Raw genomic sequence first — 19,874 nt, 5'->3', positions numbered from 1 at the left:
TTATTTCAAACGTCCTACAGGTTTGAGTCCCGCATCGATCATAAATTTTAGTTAACAATTTAATTTAACTAATGCCAGTTAATACCAATAAACAACATGATAGTTTCACATAACATTTTCTATAAAGCACAACATATGAAGCCATTGTTTCATTTTAATTTGCCTGACAGAAATCTGTCAGATATGGCTGTATTGTATTGTGACATGAAGGTCTACCTTCAATTTTTAATTTGCGATTCATTTCTGATGTATTTTAATTTAGGTACCATAATTGAATTGCTAAGATTTGTACCATGAAGTGTCTATAACTGAACGGTGTTTGAATCGTTTATGAAAGAATGAACAAAATAGATTCGTCTGTGGTCCACGGTGTGAGAAATAGTTAGAGAGACACTGTATAGTCTGTAAAGTTAATTTAAATTTAATGTGTCCTTGTTAGTACTGCAATATGCTTTCATTACAGATGTAATATCAACATTGCAACCAGAAAACATACCATCTACATTAGATTATAGAAATTATGCTAGAGAAATGTCTATACCTAGGTTGGTAAATATGTACTGAATGAATATCTATTGTTTGTACAAACATTTATTTAAAGAACATATCTTTAAGTATGAAACTTAAAATTTTGACTTTTGAAATTAAGATCTGAATTGTTCTCATCTCTTAGAGGCACCTCATAAGTAAGTGTTGATGATCTACATGAATTTGAAATTAAAAACATATTTTATTCTTCAGATGACGCTGTGCATCACACTCCATCAAGGAAGAGAAGACCACATGTCATTTTAAAGAAAATGAAACTTTCACCTCATTGTGCAAGTCTTTATCATGAATTTACCAAATCACAAAAGCAGCTTAACTTTGATTTAAGAGCTAAAAGTGCATTTTCACAGAAAATCATTTATAAAGCTTACAGAGAAAGTGAACCCTATTGCAAAGAAATTTTTGTGGATGCAGATTAAATAGGCTTACAATAAGTTTAAAACGAAAATGAAAAATAAAATAAGATAACATGATATGTTTTTTTTCTAAACCTTTCCCTTCTATTTAGTATTATTAATTGGAATTAATTTCCTCAAAATTGATTTCTTTAGAATTACTTTTGACGTCATTTCAAATTTGCGAAAGAATTAAATTATTCTAAAATAGCTAGGAGTGCCAATTGGGTACAAGCAGGAAAAAATATTGCAGGCTGTATAACTACCGTGGGCCTTGGCCAATAACCCTGTGTTTAAATTTAAAAAAAAACTAAGCTGTCATTTATGATATGTGAGGCTAAGATTGCTATGAGAGTGCCCTGTCTGACAGTCTGATGCGTAAGCATCATATTAGTCTGTGGTTGTGTGCATCGGACTTAAGTAGGGTCCACACGGCAGCGACTTTAATCGATAGCGACTCGCTGGCGATGTCAAAATCTGTGTGTGGACGTGAATATTAGCAGCGATTTATAGTCGCTGTCAATGCGGCGATCGAATCGCTGTAAATCTGAAAAGTCGACAGTCGCCAGCCACATCGTTGCTGTGTGGACGTGTACGCCGTGCGTGAGCGATTTTAAAATAGCGGACCTACGTAAATATTCTCGGGCTTTTGTAACTGAATTTATAGAATTATACCGGGAATTACCTTCATTATGGATGGTTAAGAGTAAAGATTACTCAAACAGAGATTTAAAGTCACAAAGCTATGAGATATTAGTGGAAAAATTTAAAGAGGTGGAGCCAAACGCTGATCGAGATTTTGTGATAAAAAAAATTTAAAATATGAGGGATGTTTGGCGAAGACAACACGAAAAGATTGAAAAAAGCTTGAAATCCGGAATGGCTGTGGTAGATATTCCTACTCCATCATTATGGTATTTTGATTTACTCAACTTCTTGAAAGATCAAGAGACGACTAGAAGTTCAATAACTAACATTAAAATAGGAAACAAAGATCGGGTCGGATGCGAAATAAAAATACAATTTATGCTTTAGGACTCGTATACTATACTTGTTTATTCATATTGTTATCAAATAACATTATGTAAAGGTATTTAAATTAGATAAAGGTATAAAAGATAAAAGGTATTTTAATTAAACGGTTTTGCCACAAAACACTGCCCTCGTTATTGAAATATTGCATATATTGATCTCGAACATATGATGGCCATGGTTTGACTTTGATCTTGATTCGTTATTTGTAAATCTAACAATTCGTTGTTGGCTCTGTAACCTGTGCTTATGTTGCCATCTTCTAAATTTTCAATATCCATACCCACTCGGATATATTGATTACAATTTCGACGTAAAAAGTTATGCAATATACATGCTGCCATTACTATTTTGTCAATGGTTTTCACATCTAAATTGATTGAAGTTTTGAATATTCGGAATCGATTGACTAAAATACCAAAAACGTTTTCAATAATGCGACGGGCTCTTGATAGTCTATAATTGAATATTTTTTGTTGAGGACTTAAGTATGGACCTGGGTAAGGTTTCATCAAATCTGGGCGTAAAGAAAATGCATCATCCCCCACGAAGACGTATGGCAAAACAGTTTCACTATTCATTATCCTTGCTGCCCTAGGAATATTTAAGGACCCTGTGTTTAGTTTCTCATAAAATATACTTCTATTAATAACTCTACCATCAGATATTCGGCCATTAATTCCTATATCTACCATTATAAATTCGTAATTTGCATTTGCTATTGCTAATAAAACAACGCTGAAATCCTTTTTATAGTTAAAGTAGTATGATCCATTATTTGCTGGGGGCAGAATTTTTACATGTTTCCCGTCTATAGCTCCTAAGCAATGAGGAAACTGCCACCTTTCTTCAAATGTTTTTGCTATGTCTAACCATTCTTCTTCAGTTTCAGGAAACTAGAACAAACACACCTGTCGATAAGGAATTAGGAATAAATAGAAATGAAGATGTAGATTCTGATATATTTTCGGAATCAACGCAATCACCATCACCCTCAACAGTGTCTACTACGGCATCTCGTGATAGTAATAAAAAGAAGAGACCAAGAGAAGATATTCTTAGTAAAATCAATGCTCATCTCAGCGAACCTATTCCGACAGACCGCTGGGAACATACAGCAAAATCATGGGCTGGTATTTTAAAGAGTTTACCAAATGATCAACAAATTTTTGCGGAGAAATTAATTAACGACGTTTTGTTTGAAGCACGAATGGATTCCCTCTCTCGTCAAAGTCGTATTGATGTAAATCATAATGTTAATATACAATTGCTTTCTCAAAATGAAAATGTTCAAAGTGATGATACTTTTTCACAAAGCCTTTTGATAGATCCTGTGAGTGGTCAATTTGTTCATGTTCCTCAGGAGACGAACAATCAGTCACTAGAAATTGCAGAAACCCAATTGCTCAATTCTAAAACATCTCAAAAGCTTACGATGTATTTTAATAATTTTCAACCATAATGTATACCTGTTAGCACATAGTAAATACGTAACAGAAAAGTTTAGTTTTACTAAAAAGCACCTTTAAACCTACCTTTAAATATTCTTCTTGCAATGTAGCTATGATCGCATCACATGTTTCTGGAATTATCTTGCTTAGAGATTGCTTAGATATTGCAACGCTGTATTGTAAATCCTCATAAGATCGTCCGGTTGCAAGAAATCGCAATGTAGCTGATAATCGTCCGTGAGCTGTTATCGCTTTCCAACAAAGACAACAACTGATGATATGTACAAGAGTCATTCGTAGATAGTTTCTAAAATCGTTCGGTTCTTGTAGTGCTAGCTCGGCCATTAAATTTATATGCGAATATCTTGGTCTTTGAAGTAACCATTTTTTCGCCCAACGTCTTCTATTTTTCTTTTCTCTCTCTTTGTCATATATGCAAACGGCTGCTAGCGCTAGTAACATTCGACGCCTTTCTTCGGACATTACAAGGAAACGTTCACAAATAAAAAAGTTAATAACAGACACCGGTATACACATCTACTTCCCCTATATATTATTATTATACTCTGCGTCTACTGCCTTCTACTGCGAAACGAATACTGATAAATCGCTATAATATAGACACAAAAGTCATAAGTCGCTAGCGAGTCACCGTCGATTAAAGTCGCTCCGTGTGTACCGGGCTTTACGGAGGTCGGAATTACGATTTACAAAGTATTGAGGATTTAAAATAAAGATTACAGATAGAGACTGATTTTAGTAAAAATTTATTTATTAATGGTGACTGTAATTAAATGATTGGCTTCATTGCATGAAACCCATGCAGATCATTAGTCAAATAAGATCCCATAATAATATTTAAAAATGCCATTGACTACAAGACAGAGAAGTATCCACAATAAAAATGGTACTAAAAGGTCGGCAAGTATAGGCAAAGGTAAAAGGCCAAGGAAATCAAGCGAAGGGTAAGCTCTTAACGTACGTAAATAATGATTGTTAATGAATTGGTTCCCTAGTATATATTTTTAAGATTTGTATTGAACAATGTATTTCTATCATTCATATATGGTTTTATGCTTTCACAGAGAATATTTAGTGACAAATGTACCTTCAGATTTACGTAGCATATCCTACCCAGGTGGTGCTGTTGCACTGGCATTGTTAATAATTGCTCGGCTAATATCTGCATATTGGGGACATATAGCAGATTGTGATGAAACATATAATTATTGGGAGCCCTTGCATTATTTAGGTATTTTTTTTTATTCCTTACTAACATTACTATCTCAATCCACCTCGTAATTATCCTATTATATTTGATGCATTTGCATTTAAATGGAGAATATTTAAAAGTATATGTGCACTGTTACATTAATTACTATAGTAACTGTTACCGGGGGTATACAGAACAGCACATTAAATATTTAGATGAACGATGATGAATTAATGTGAATTTTGTTGTAATTCATGTTTATGTTCAGTATCCAAATGTTGTACAAACATTTGAATAGTATTTTTAATGGATGAGCAGGATAAAACCACACATATGGGTCACTTAATGGTGTATGACAGCCTTTAATTTCTTGTTACAACAGATGAATCCCAAGAGTGTTCCTGACCTTATAAAGTGTTGAATAAACATACATGTGAATCTGAAAACTGAAAACACATCAAACCGGGCACTGTAGAGAGTTCAAAGCCATTCCACCGCTAACATTGTTTAAATGTATGATACCCATTTAAATAAAAAGCATTACAACTACACAAGTATAAAGCTAGAAACCATATTTAAAATGTATCATTTATTGGTTTTCATTGTGTTAAATATGCTAAAATGTGACAATTTATTGATTTCAGTCTATGGTAGTGGCTTACAAACATGGGAATATAGTCCAATTTATGCAATAAGATCTTATGCATCACTATGGCTGTTTGCAATCCCTGCAAAAATACTTTCATTGTTTATGACACCTGTCAGTGTTTTTTACTCTTTGAGAGCTATACTTGCTGTGCTTACTGCCTGTGCGGAGCTCATGTTTTATAAGTAAGTATGTTTCACTTTTTAAATATAATTTAAATAAAAATAATTTCTACCAGTGGGGGGCTTCTTTGGGAGGAGACAAGGTGACAAGCACAATTGTAGTGTCACTCAAAGTTTATGAAGTTTTTCAAGAATCCAGAGTAGCACTGCATTGTAATGGGCAGGGCATATCAATAATCATATGTTGATGGTCCTGCTTGTCTGATCCCTTATATTATAAAAAAATATTAGCTACTGTGGGATGGATTTTTTTCACCATAGATAACATTGGTTTCAGTGAAACAGGGCTGCACTGAACTGTACAGAAGCCACTTTACATACTGTATCTGGATAATCTACCAGCTCCTGTAGGTCTGGTGTTTGACACACCAATACATTTTAGAAACCTCCAAGCTAAGAGCATACTCCCCTCTCAAAACACATCCTTAGACTTCTGGTGTAGAGGATATTTCATCTATTTAAAATTAATAAGTCATCTTACAAATATAAACAAATAAAACACTAGTTCATATGCTACCATATTTGTAATGTACTATCACAATAAAATTAATAACATACAAGTTAACTTTCCTCTTTTGATTTATTTATAAATGTCTTAAAGGATATCCTGCTATGGCATATAATGATGTATTTATACTAGTTTTATTAAAGAAATGGAAGAGAAAATATGAGTGGTTGTTATTAAGAATGATAAATAATATAAAGTGTAATGTGTAAAGTGGCTTGCCGACAGGTACTGGAATAACATTTGCTAATCGATTTTTTTTTGTTTCACAATGAAATTATACATTAATAGGTTGTACTTTACCCATGAAACTAGTATAAGTACTTAATTCTTTACGAATTTAATTTTTAGAGCTGTTTGTCATGAGTTTGGTGTTCATGTAGGCAGAGTGTGGTTATGTTTCACTCTGCCTGCTGCGGGATGTTTTGCATCATCAGCAGCGATGTTGCCGTCTGCCTGGAGTTCTGCACTTGTTTCTGCAGCTCTGGCTTGCTGGTGGAGGAGGAGATATGTTGCTGCTGTAGCATTCACAGCAGCAACCACATTACTGAGTGAGTTGATATTCACTAGAATTTTATGTTTACAAGTCTGTTAAAAACACATAAATATTAGTAACCATGCTGTGGAATGAACTTCCTTGTCCAGTTTCCTGTGTCCAGGATGATACAACATGGGTACCTTTAAAAAAAGCACATACACTTTTTTATGATTCCCCTGGTGTTTGTTGGAAGAGATATCAGGTGGTGGTGATCATTTAACATTAGGTGACCTGTACCCTCATTTGTTCTCTCCTCCATAAAAAAAAAGTAACTTGTTAAAAGTTCTTAAAATATTTTCTTAATCTTGATTAAAAACTCGTTCTTATAAGATGTCCACTCACTAACTAACTGAACTATTACTTAAAATTTGTAGTCCCTGAGTTCCAATACTAGTTGTTAAAAAATAATGATTAAGTATAATGAATCTGGAAGTGTTTTCCACAGACTTTCGGTTTGTTATTTTTTAAGTTTTATCCCTCAATTCTGGGATTGATTAAATTAAATTTGTAACTTAAATTTATGAATGATGCGGGACTCGAACCCACAACCTCTCGGTTTTTGTCTGAGCGCAATTCCAACTGAGCCCACTTTTAGAGTGTTGTAAGGTCCGTAAATCTTGTTATGTCTTGTTCAATATGAGGATGTTGTGACTCCGGGGTGTGGTTTGAGTTCCGCATAGTTCATAAATTTTGATTACGAATTTAATCTAAACTTGCAGTTGTTAAAGACCAGAAAAGGCTATTAATTTACAAATAAGTTATGCCTTACATGGTTTTTAATTACTATAGTCCTTAGTTTATGTATAGTACATCATTTGTTTTTCAGGTTGGCCGTTCACTGCATTACTGGGTATACCAATTGCCATAGATATAATATTGATTAAAAGACAATACATTGATTTTGTGAAATGGTCTGTTCTGTCTTTAATAGCAATTCTATTTCCAATTGTTATTGTGGATTCTTGGTATTATGGCCGCTTGGTGATTGCCCCATGGAATATTGTGGCATATAATATCTTCACTGAGCACGGACCTGATCTGTATGGTGTTGAACCGTGGACTTATTATTTTGTCAATGGATTCCTCAACTTTAATATTGTGTGGGTATGTATCAAAATTATCATACTATTTTACTAAATTCTTTGCGATAGATAGAGTAGTCATTCAAAGTAAGTAATCTATTTCTTAAACTTGTACATATAAATTATGTTGTTGAGTGAAATCTATGAGCAGCGTTTTTTTATGAAAATATGGGATGAGCAGGACGTCCAGCTTTGAGTATTTGATACGCCCTACCTATAACAATGCAGTGCCACTCAGGATTCTTGAAAAAAACCAAAAATTCTGAGCGGCGCTACAATTGCGCTAGGTTATTTACTAACATCACCAGTGGGAGGCTCCTTTGCACATGATGCCGGCTAGATTATGGGTACCACAACGGCACCTATTTCTGCTGTGAAGAAGTAAGCATTACTCTGTTTCGGTTTGAAGGGTGCTTTAGCTAGTGAAATTACTGGGCAAATGAAACTTTATTTTAATTATTAACTTGAGAAATTATTCAACTTATTAAATTATTAAGTAATTTGAGAAGATAAGTTTATAGGAAAATAAACCATCTTACAAACTATGGTAAAATAAGGGTTAGAAGTGGGTGAGGGAATAGACTGCCCTACGGCACTATCGGTTTTGGTGTATCTGAAAAATCTAGTGCCATAGACATCTTTTGTCTCAAGGTGACGAGCGAAATTCAAGAGCCGCTCAGAATGTTTGGGTTTTTCGAGAAGCCTGAGCGACACTGAATTGAAATGGGCAGGGCGTATCGATTACCATCAGCTGAACGTCATGCTCGTCTCGTCCCTGTCACAAATATGCCGTGCAAAGTTAATAATACAACTTGTGTCATGCGCATTGGAAGGGATCTGAATGCTTATCATTGGTGAATAACTAAAGTAATTGAATTATATTAAAAAAAAAGCATTTGGTGACCCTGTTATATGTTGTATGGTCCTTAAACAAATTTTAAATTTATCTTTAGGTGCTGTCACTGTCATGTCCTCTGCTCCTGGTGTCGTGTCACGCGATATCGTCTCGCTCGACGTCGCGCGCTCCGTTCTGTTGTCCATACTGGCTTAGTCTAGCTCCCCTCGTACTTTGGCTGATGGTCTTCATGCTGCAACCACACAAAGAGGAAAGGTATTGTTATTCTGCTGATTAGGGTACTTTGGGAACCATATTGATAAGACCCTCCTATCGACCCGTCCATCTATCCTTCTGACAACTGGCAGTAAATTGTTAAAACCTATGTGGGACATTATTAACTTAGATAAATTATACGTCTGGATAGAGCCTCTGCTGCTAGACAACCGATGCAAACAAGGCACGTTTATTATTTTAGTGTGCGTGACAAGATGCGTCTTAAACTTTGTATGTCGCTTAGTGTTAGTGTGCGTGCATTGTTAAAAATAGACCTTAACTGTAACCTTAATTTCACGCCTAAACCACTGAACCGATTTTGATGAAATTTAATACAGAGATAGACTAGAGCTTTGAAAAGGACATGGGCTAGTTTTAATTGCGAAAAAATAAATGGTGGGTTTGAAAAGGGGGAATGGAAGTTTGTATGAAAATTTGTGATTTTCAGAGATAAAACCATTAACTTTGTATTTAGGCACTTGATAAGTAGTAATTAATAAACATTTGTTCGTGCATTTTTGACTCTTTGACCTAAATGGGGATTTATTTATTTCTTTCTTATTAACAAATAACGTAGTATAGATATCAAAATTATTGTACATACATAAACTCATTCGAGTTTTATCGTGTACAGAAGGATGAAATAGGATATCAAATTTCGTAGGGAAATACTATTAAAGAGACTGTCAACAGTGACAAGAAAAGAGCAGTTTGTTTGAATAGCATCATCCATCAGTAACTGATCTACGCGGACGAAGTCGCGAGTAAAAGCTAGTAACATGATATATTTTTGCATATATTTTTTTTGATGCAAGACTTCTTGGAAGAAAGTTATGGCAGATGGTTCATTCAAATTCAAATTCAAATATTTTTATTCAAAATAGGATGTGACATCATTTATTGAAAGTCAAAAAACTACCACCCATTCCAAAATGAATGCCTCAGACCTGAGAAGAATGGGCGCAACAAACTCAGCGGGCTAAGCATATTGAGTAGGTCTGAGAATCGGCCAACATCTATTTTTCATCTCCCTAAATGTTAAGGGTGGTCCACACGATTTTTTTTTAATTTTTTTTGACATTTTTTTTTAAATTTGTTTGATTATGAGTCAGTCTTAAAAAATACATACAACTTAAAATTTTCACCCATCTACGATCAACAGTTACTTTTGTATCGCGATTTTAATATCGACAATACAACGTTTGCTGGGTCAGCTAGTTTGAGTATATAATTTGTGAGGTTTCTGTGTACATTAACAATACTTGTTCAGTGTCGGAAAAAAATAGCCACCTGGAAGCGTTCAACGAAAACACTGCTTAAACCCTTTGAGATATAACCACAATAATGTATAGTAGAATTGTATATCTTATTTAGTTCTACAGAAAAGTCCGCGATGGCATATTTCTATCTCTTAAGGAATGTTATCATTAAGAGATAGTTTATATCCATTTGTAATACTTAAAAAAAATGGCAATTATAAAGTGGTAATATAAAAATTATACAAATACGATATTAATCCTTATCATTTTATTATTACATATTATAAAATCATTCAGAAATACGCTATTATACATTTCTAATGGCTTTAGACTACACTTCTCCCGAGTAGGTACTCACATAATTTCTTTCTATTGACAGAACAGCGTCTGTTGGGTCAGTTAGTAGCTATAAAAACTACTACCGCGTAGATTTTTGAGGACCGCGTCCGTATCTATGCGTGTGTCTACAGGTCCCATAGTGGTAACACAGAAACCGATCATCTCATGGGCTGCGTTCAAGTGGCAATTGACGACGTGCTTGCACAGATCCCCTCCGCTGAAATCGTAGTCTTGGGTGATTTCAACGGGCACAATGCCGAATGGCTTGGATCACGTACCACAGACTACGCAAGGCGATCTGTGCATAATTTTGCATTGGCGTATGGTCTGTCCCAATTGGTTGAGTCGCCAACGCGGCTCCCGGATGTGGATAGCCACATGCCGTCCTTATTAGATCTTCTGCTGACTACACATCCCGATGGTTACCAGGTCTTTGTCGACGCCCCTCTCGGAACGTCCGACCATTGCCTGGTCAGGAGTGTAGTGCCTATCCGACGCCAACTTCGCAGACCACCAGCTACCCGCCGCGTTTGGCACTACAAGTCAGCAGATTGGGATAGGATGCGTTCCTTTTTTGCATCCTACCCTTGGGGCAGGGTTTGTTTCCGTTCGGATGATCCTAGTGCCTGCGCCGTTGCAGTAGCCGATGTGATACTACAGGGTATGGATATTTTTATACCAAACTCTGTAGTACCCATCGGTGGCAGATCACAGCCCTGGTTCGATGCGTCAGTTAAAGCAGCATCTGCCTGCAAAAAACAGGCGTATCGAACTTGGGTTGCGGCGCTGGGCACAAAGGATCCGAACTGTAAAGTTCTTAAGAGGAAATACAACCGTGCCTCAAGATTTTTTAAGCGGCAAATCGCCCGTGCAAAGTCTAAACACGTCGTCAAAATCGGCGAGCAGCTTTCCTGTTACCCGACCGGAACACGCAAGTTCTGGTCGTTGTCGAAAGCTGCTCTTGGTAACTTCAGCCAGCCGTCCATGCCGCCGTTGCACAAGAGGAATGGCACCCTGGCCCATACGAAAAAAGAGAAAGCCGAAGCCGCGTGCAACGCAGAGCAGCTCGAATTGTCGGGGACCCAGTGCTCTGTTAACGGCTGGACCACTTGGCGTTGCGTAGAGACGTCGCTTCATTGTGTGTCTTCTACCGCATTTATCACGGGGAGTGTTCCGAAGAGCTGTTTAACCTGATTCCTGCCGCCGAATTCCACCTTCGCACGACACGCCACAAGTTAGGATATCATCCTCACCATCTGGATGTGTGGCGATCCTCCACAGTGCGGTTTTCAAGGAGCTTTCTTCCACGTACTACAAAACTGTGGAATGAGCTTCCTTGTGCGGTGTTTCAGGGACGATACGACATGGGTACCTTCAAAAAAAGCGCGTACACTTTCCTTAAAGGCCGGCAACGCTCCTGTGCTTCCTCTGGTGTTGCAAGAGATTGTGGGCGGCGGTGATCACTTAACAACAGGTGACCCGTACGCTCGTTTGTCCTCCTATTCCATAAAAATAAAAATAAACTAACTGACCCGTCAGACGTCCTGTTCATAATGGAAATCTCTTATCTTTATATATTTGTTTCTTGTGTGCGTATGTATGTCACTGAACTCCTCCTAAACGGCTGGACCGATTTTTATGAATTTTTTTGTGTGAGTTCAAGGGGATTCTTTAGATTCACAGGGGATGGTTTAGATTCACAATTGAACTACCTCCTAAACGGCTGGACCGATTTTGATGATTTTTTTGTGTGTTCCATTTGATTTAGACTAGGTTTAGATCCTCAATTCCATCCATATAATATAATTATCCTGTTCATGTGTATGTTAGTGAAATCCTCCATACGGCTGGTCAGATTTATCAAATTTAAGACGTGTACAGGACAACGTCTGTTGAGTCCACTAGTATATATTATATATACATTGATGTATACATTTCAGATTCCTGTATCCAGTGTACAGTATGATAGTACTGACCGGCGCAATATCCCTCGACTGTTTGCAAAAGATGACGTTCGCGATAGGGACAGAGCTATTCAGATGGCGCAAGGAGCGAGAGAGACGCCACTACTTATCCTACACCGGCATACTAGTGGTCATGTGTGTTTTCATCGCGTCTGTCGCCAGTAAGTATCATAATTAGATTAATGCAATAGTCTATGCTCTAGTAAAAAATTAAACAAAAATAAAAATACTCTATACCACTAAAATTTATACTACAAATTAAATTTATAAAGAAAATTTATGAACGATGCGAGACGCGAACCCACGACCCTTCGCGCTTCGTACGAGCGCTCTTCCACTGAGCCAACCGTACGAGTGAGGTAAGGTTCATAATTCTTGATATGTCTGGTTCAACTCTCAGGTTGTGGTTTCATCTACCACTTGATCCATCATCACACCACCATCCACACTTGATACCTGCTCAATCCTAAATAAAGTAAAGTAGATCCTGTCGATAAAGCTACACTCAAACGGCGTATAAAAATAACATTACTATGCCCAAAAATAATTAATTGTGGGTTTTATTCCTTTGTCTATCCCTCTAATAAGTCGAATACTACCTCTAGCTGGGCAACAGTAATAAAGACGCAAGCAGGGTAATTTGTTTGGTCTATGTATGTATGTATGTTTGCTCCTTTGTGGCACTCCAGAGATAAATCCTCTCTTTTAGAAATTTGAATGGCCAGGGCACTTCGCTACAGCTTATCGTGTGGTGTGACTTATCATCACAACAGGAAATTCCTGCCTACCGTTGTGGAATTCAAGTGCAAATAAACATCTTGATGTGATGTTTTTTTTATGGAATAGGAGGACAAACGAGGGTCACCTGTTGTTAAGTGATCACCGCCGCCCACAATGTCTTGCAACACCAGAGGAATCACAGGAGCGATGCCGGCGTTTAAGGAAGGTGTACGCGCTTTTTTTGAAGGTACCCATGTCGTATCGTCCCGGAAACACCGCACAAGGAAATTCATTCCACAGCTTAGTAGTACGTGGAAGAAAGCTCCTTGTAAACCGCACTGTGGAGGATCCACATCCAGATGGTGGGGATGATATCCTAACTTGTGGCGTGTCGTGCGAAGGTGGAATTCGGCGGCAGGGATCAGGTTAAATAGCTCTTCGGAACACTCCCCGTGATAAATGCGGTAGAAGACACACAATGAAGCGACGTCTCTACGCAACGCCAGCCGTTCAAAGAGAACTGGGTCCCCGACAATTCGAGCTGCTCTGCGTTGCACGCGGTCAAATGATCGAGCTAATTATGTCTGTTGATACTTAAACAGAACAATTACTCCGATTGTGTGCGTGATTAAAAGTCAAAGTCATTAATTAGAATTAATAATTTTACAGGCATATGCCGCATTGCTGCATTGTACAACAACTATCACGGCCCGATGACCATCCTCCGTCACTTGCCCGACGCGTCGCGAGAGACTATTGTGTGCTTTGGGAAGGACTGGTATCGATCGCCGTCTAGTTTCCACTTGCCTTCCAACTACCGGATCAGATTCGTACACAGCGAGTTTGAAGGACAGCTGCCGGCGCCTTTCAGCGACACTGCTAATGGTACCTAGATACATGAAATAGAAGTCCCCATCCGCATACTATCAGACAGTTTGTGCATATTACAGGCATTGAACAGCAATTCCACTACTTCGGGTCTGATCTATGAATGTCATAACACCTTAAATCATGTGTGTGACCATACCGAAGGTACTATTCAATGGATTTAAGGTGACAGTAACTCATGCGGAAATGATATGGCAGATGAGTTAGCTAGAAGAGGCTCAAATATTACTGTCATGGGGCCAGAACCCATTATACCTCTACCTTCTGACTGGCTCAAATGCTAAATTCGGAAACGCACAAGAAATCAACACAAAAATCTAACACTAACACTAAAGGACTGTAGACAAACACGATAGACACTTCCCAATATTAATGCCATTATGGCAAATCGCCTTATTAAGCTCAGTAGAATCCAACTTAGACTGATAATGGTCCGTGTAATAAACATCTATTTAATATGGGCTTAACTGACAACCCTCTGTGCAGGGCCTGCATGGTGTCAGAGGAAACTGCTGCACATGAACTTCTACATTGTCCAGGTGTAGCAACTTACCGGGCTCAACATCTTGGTACCCCAAACACACTCCCGGAAGTGTTTAGGAGGGAGAGGAGGTTTGCTAAGGTTACTGGTGGAATTGGGGTGGCAGAAATAACAAATATATTCCCACACACGCAAAATAGGCGCAAAGTCGTCGATTTGCGGAAATTAGCCCGATAATACCATACCATACCAAATATGAAATAGAAATATATTTCTGTATCATAGGGAGTGACTTTAACAAATTGGAACAACACTTGGTAACCGTCATGAACATCAGTTGGTAAAGGGGATTTGACACTGTTAACACCAATTATCACAAACCAAAATTGTTCACGCATAAGCGGGTCGTCAGATAGTCTATGGTGTGAACAATCACCGATCATCTCAATGTATATAGTGTATAAGGGATTGGTAATTTAAACGCACTTAAAATTGAAATATCTGTATTGTACACTTTCCACTAATAACTATAATATTTAATACAATTTGGGCAGCGTTACCCTTTACAATTCACAATGTGTAATGTTCTCTCGAACTGAGCGCTCTGTCTTATATAGGGCACGACCGTCTACCGTAATGATGCTACCAACTGTTGGCACTACAGTAGTGCCAACTAACTTACACGAATCAAATTAACTAAAGATCTGATTATAATATGCTATTACAGTTACTTCTAATTATAGTGATAATTATATTAAATAGTATTTAAATATTAATGTTAGATGAATGTTACAATTATTAATTGGGATATCTAATGACAGTTCATGACGTTGTTAGCGCTTGTAAACACATCAAGCTGACAATAGTATCTCTTATTCTTCTTCCTATTCACACTGGATCTATCTAAAATTTCTGAGTCTCATTTGCCCAGTAATTTCACTAGCTACGGCGCCATTCAGACCGAAACACAATAATGCTTACACATTACTGTTTCACGGTAGAAAGAGTCGCCGTTGTGTTACCCATAATCTGTGGAGTCTCCCAATGGTAATAATACTGAGTTTACCTAACAAACTGTCTATTATTTCCAGCTACCCGCATAATCCATCCGTACTTCAACGACATCAACAAAGGCGACAACACCACATACACCCATCCATCCGACTGTCACTACCTCGTGGACTCGGACATCAGTGAACCCACGCCCCTGCAGCCGCACTACCACAACCAGAACCACTGGGACACCATTGCTTCTGTGCCGATTCTGAACGCGGAGAGGTCCAGTCGAGTATTTAGAGCGTTCTATGTGCCGTGGGTTTCGCGGCAGAAGTTGGTTTATGCGAATTTATATTTGTTGAAGAATAATTTGATTGAATAGTTCTATAATAGGCACTGTTCTACTTAATAACTTATAGGGCCTATAGACTTACAATCAACTAGGGCATAGACAAAGCATGCGGTAGACATAAAAAAAAAAAACGTGATAACTGCAATAATTATTCTAGTCACGTAAATTATTTGTGAAAATAGGAAGTACCTAGACTAACTAATATAATATTATATTTAATATTCTTTCTATTATAATATTTATTGTGTATATTTGTAAAAAAAACCGACTTCATAAAAGTATAAAATAACACACCTCTTATGCAAACCTAATACCCTTCATATTGATAAAACACTATTATTTGTATTACCTATAGGTTTTAATATGGTGTAAATCGGATCGTAAATCTCAGCGTAATCGGTGAACAAAAACCAGTCGAATCGAGAACCTCCCCCTTTTTGAAGTCTGTTAAAAAATGGGTACATGCTTACTGCAGCTATAATTCGTTTTTAAATGTGAATATATTACATCGGCTCTCCGTAATTTGAAGCATTGAACTAATTCACCGTTTATTAATTATCCAAAAAAGCCTTAGATCATTTTATACATCTAGATTCTAGATAAACTATGACAGCGGGAAAACGTCGAAAAAACTGAGTTTAGAACTAATCTCTATTTTGAGCAATTCACGCAATCTAACACAAAGTGTCATATAAATCTCGAGTGTAAGGCGTAGCTTTTCGCGATAACGCCCCCTTGTGGTGTTTGAGACTTTTGGGTGGGCAATAGAAGACGAAAATATTATATCATATATATAATTATGTTGAACAATATATTATTTTACTATTACTTGGTCTAGACCATACTTTCTCAACCTTATTTTGCTCACCGCCCACTTTGAGAATATGTTTTTTTCTAGAGTATATTCCTGTATTTTTTTTGCCTTTTTAGACTATTATTATTTTTTAATCTATCCACGCCCCATCTGCGCCATCTGCGCCGTCTCAATGCCCCCTTATTTTCTCTGGGTCTTCTACTGCCCCCCCCCCCGAAAGTATCAAACACCCACAAGGGGGCGTTATCGCCCACGTTGAGAACCTATGGTCTAGACGTATAAAATATCTAAGAAAAAAGTATCACCAGTGAATTTATGACAGCCTACACCAGTTATAATGGAACTGTAGCGTATTTTTCAGTCAGAGTCACGCTCCTTACAATAGACTCTGAAGTCTTCATCTATACTATAATATTATAAAGCTGCAGTGTTTGTTTGTTTGTTTGAACGCGCTAATCTCTGGTACTACTGGTCCGATTTGAATGATTCTTTCAGTGTTGGGTAGTCCATTTATCGAGGAAGGCTATAGGCTTTTTGTTTTTTTTTCAAAATTAGGGATCCGTAATAAAATTGCTATTTTGTAACACAAGGTGTAAAATCGAAAACCTATTTTTGCGTGCGCTGCAAAAACTATTGACAATAGAACAAAATGATGTACAGGCTATAATATAGGCAATATTTTATTACTTATAAAACTATCGCGTGAATTATACTTTATATGGCAAAACAACGTTTGCCGGGTCATTATTTATAAAAAGTGTTGCGATAGCGTATTATGTTACGCGTGTTCTTTTATTTTTTCTTTTGTCCTGAGTGTACGCAGACGAAGTTGCGGGGTATCAGCTAATATATATATATTTATGATAGGATGGTCGAAGTGTATAAAAAAAACGATTTCGTTTTACTCCATATATACCTACCGCTAACAGACGTATTTTGTAAAACAATAAAAATATTTGATTTTTTGACATGCAAGGTAGTTTAGAGCGTCGATATAGAACTTGCATACATTATATATTATGAAACCATACGATTGTATAAATAATTTAATTGTAATTAGATCTTAAGAATTTCATAAACCCAAAACGTTTTTGTAAGTATGCAATTAATATTTGTAATGTTTTGTAATAAATATGGTAATGAAGAGAAAATGTTGTTTTTTTTTAATAAATTCTCTTTAATGTTAATCATCAAGTCTTTAGTCGATTATAAATTTCCCTGACAGGTCTGATGTTATTGATATGATATCAGTCGTAGATAATTTATACGTATAGATGGTCTCTTGATGTAAGACAACCGATGAAAACAGGCCAGGTTTATTACTTTAGTGTGCGTGACAAGCTACGTCTTACACTCGCGATTTTGTGTTAGTGTGCGTGCATTGCTCAAAATAGAGGTAAACCGTCAACCTTTTTCCAACGTTTCCACAGGTGTCACAGTCTGTCTAGATGTTCTGAAATGATCTAAGATATAAGTATTATATTTTGACGTTATAATACGTAAGATTACATCCCTACTCTATGATTTAATTATTAAAAATATTACAATAACCGAAACACGACTCAATTTTTTATGTACAACTGAACATTACTTGCAATCATGTTTTACAAAGTCCAGATTATTCAAATAGTTATAGATGTTGAGGTAAAAGTGTTAACACGCGATGCTAAGCCAAATTATTTTCCCGCTTCAAAGTATTTTTAATGTGTGCCCTTAAAACGTAATTCGCATAGTAGTTGTGTTCTTTCTTAGAGGCAATAAATGAGCAGATTTTGGATTTAATTAATTTCAATATTTTAATAGGATAAATAATATAAGGAAAAAAAATCAAGTTTGTTAATTATTCTTTATTGACTGTGTATTTTGGTGCATGGGTTGCACTCTTCAGTGAAGCACCTTGTGATAGGCCACATTTACCGTTTTATTATCATGCGCAAAAGCAAATAACGCAGATGGTGTACCATCCCGTGAACATGTCACATATAATTAATTGAACATGGGAAATGGATTTTCTAGATTCAGACCACAAACTTTCTAGGATTGGCCTTAAGATTTGAATGCTCTGAGCGAATGCGAGACGGATCGGAAATGAAAGACTTGCGGGCTAACACGACATGCAAAATGTTTATGAAGTAGTTGCTGCAGATCTTGAAGAATTGCTATTATCATTACTGCATTGATCTCTTGACATCGATCAAGTTATTCCTCCAAGGTGCCTATGAAGTACAATTGTAAAAAATTATGTTGTGCACCTTCGAGAGGTTGCAATGGTCCGTAAATATCCGCAAATATCCACAATATCAAAAGTAAAGTCCGTATTAATGATTTATAAACACTTTTTTTATAATTAGCATATATGATTCATAGGTATAAGTATAGTAGGTATGTTATTATTCTACTGTATTGTATGTTAATTAATAAATAAATAATAAACGGAAATAAAAGAGAAAAATGAGTAATCACGTGCACATAGAACAATTGAAAAGAGAAAACTACGATACATGGAGCTTCCATGCAAAAGCTGTACTATTAAAACTTGGCCTTTGGAGCTATGTTTCAAATAAAATTAAGAGACCAACGCGAGAAGGTGATGCATTGAATGACTATATGGAAAAAGATGAGTTAGCATTAGCAGAGCTATTTCTCATAATATCCCCAGGCGAATTAAAACAAGTTAAAAATTGTCAAACAAGTAAAGATGTCTGGGATACGCTAGAAAGCATATATTATAGCAAAGGTCCTGCAAGAAAAGCAAGCCTATTAAAAGAGCTGATATTGAAGAAGAAGAAAGATGGTGATAATATTGTCAATCACTTGAATAAATTTATGGATATCGTCGATAAACTAGCAGATATGGACATACCAATTAATAAAGATCTTCTTAGTATTATGATGCTTTACAGCTTACCTCAATCTTTTGAAAATTTTAGAATTGCAATAGAATCCAGGGACGATCTACCTGCTGCTATTTTTTTATTCTATTTGCTGTTAGTTATTTGAGCCAATATAATACATGTTTTGATAATACACATTGGCAAGCTGCAAAAAGGGTGATTCGTTATTTAAAAGGAATGAAGAATGTAACCATCAGATATAAACAATCAGGAATGGCACTAACAGGCATGGCTGACGCTGACTGGGCGGCATGTACCGTTGACCGTCGTTCATATACCGGTTATATTTTTAAGTATGGTGGTGGCCTTATCAGTTATGCATCAAAGAAACAAAGAACACTGGCTTTGTCAACAGCAGAAGCCGAATATATGGCGATGACAGAAGCAACGAAGGAAGCTTTACACTTGAAATATCTGTTGGAAGATATTGGAGTTTTTCAACAAACTGTTACGATCTATAATG

The 19,874-nt window shown here is 36.7% G+C and overlaps 1 protein-coding gene and 1 long non-coding RNA gene across 4 annotated transcripts; both read left to right on the top strand.

Moving 5' to 3' along the window:
- Positions 1 to 462: 462 nt before the first annotated feature.
- Positions 463 to 1,022, top strand: LOC126979506 (uncharacterized). Its single transcript, XR_007732832.1, has 2 exons — positions 463 to 549; positions 742 to 1,022. It is a non-coding gene; the product is annotated as an uncharacterized LOC126979506 (long non-coding RNA).
- Positions 1,023 to 4,096: 3,074 nt separating this feature from the next.
- On the top strand, positions 4,097 to 17,668 carry LOC126979405 (alpha-1,2-mannosyltransferase ALG9). 3 transcript variants are annotated; one of them, XM_050828689.1, is made up of 9 exons: positions 4,097 to 4,392; positions 4,513 to 4,679; positions 5,285 to 5,471; positions 6,325 to 6,524; positions 7,338 to 7,615; positions 8,547 to 8,704; positions 12,243 to 12,427; positions 13,656 to 13,871; positions 15,447 to 17,668. In XM_050828689.1, the coding sequence occupies exons 1-9, from the start codon at positions 4,292 to 4,294 to the stop codon at positions 15,731 to 15,733; spliced, it is 1,779 nt and encodes a 592-aa protein (XP_050684646.1). In that variant the 5' UTR covers positions 4,097 to 4,291; the 3' UTR covers positions 15,734 to 17,668. The 3 variants fall into 3 exon arrangements, with proteins under 3 accessions (XP_050684646.1, XP_050684647.1, XP_050684648.1); XM_050828691.1 differs by having other exon boundaries at positions 4,278 to 4,405; XM_050828690.1 differs by lacking the exon at positions 13,656 to 13,871.
- The last annotated feature ends 2,206 nt before the right edge of the window (positions 17,669 to 19,874 follow it).

This window comes from Leptidea sinapis, chromosome 3, assembly GCF_905404315.1.
Source record: "Leptidea sinapis chromosome 3, ilLepSina1.1, whole genome shotgun sequence".
NCBI lineage: Eukaryota > Metazoa > Arthropoda > Insecta > Lepidoptera > Pieridae > Leptidea > Leptidea sinapis.
This window is presented reverse-complemented; position numbering and strand designations above follow the sequence as displayed.

Excerpts from the sequence above, each read along its gene's own strand:
- LOC126979405 (XM_050828689.1), top strand. The coding sequence starts at position 4,292 with ATGCCATTGACTACAAGACAGAGAAGTATCCACAATAAAAATGGTACT. Across the intron at positions 4,680-5,284 it reads GGAGCCCTTGCATTATTTAG|TCTATGGTAGTGGCTTACAA; the intron begins GTATTTTTTTTT and ends TATTGATTTCAG. Across the intron at positions 13,872-15,446 it reads TTTCAGCGACACTGCTAATG|CTACCCGCATAATCCATCCG; the intron begins GTACCTAGATAC and ends TATTATTTCCAG.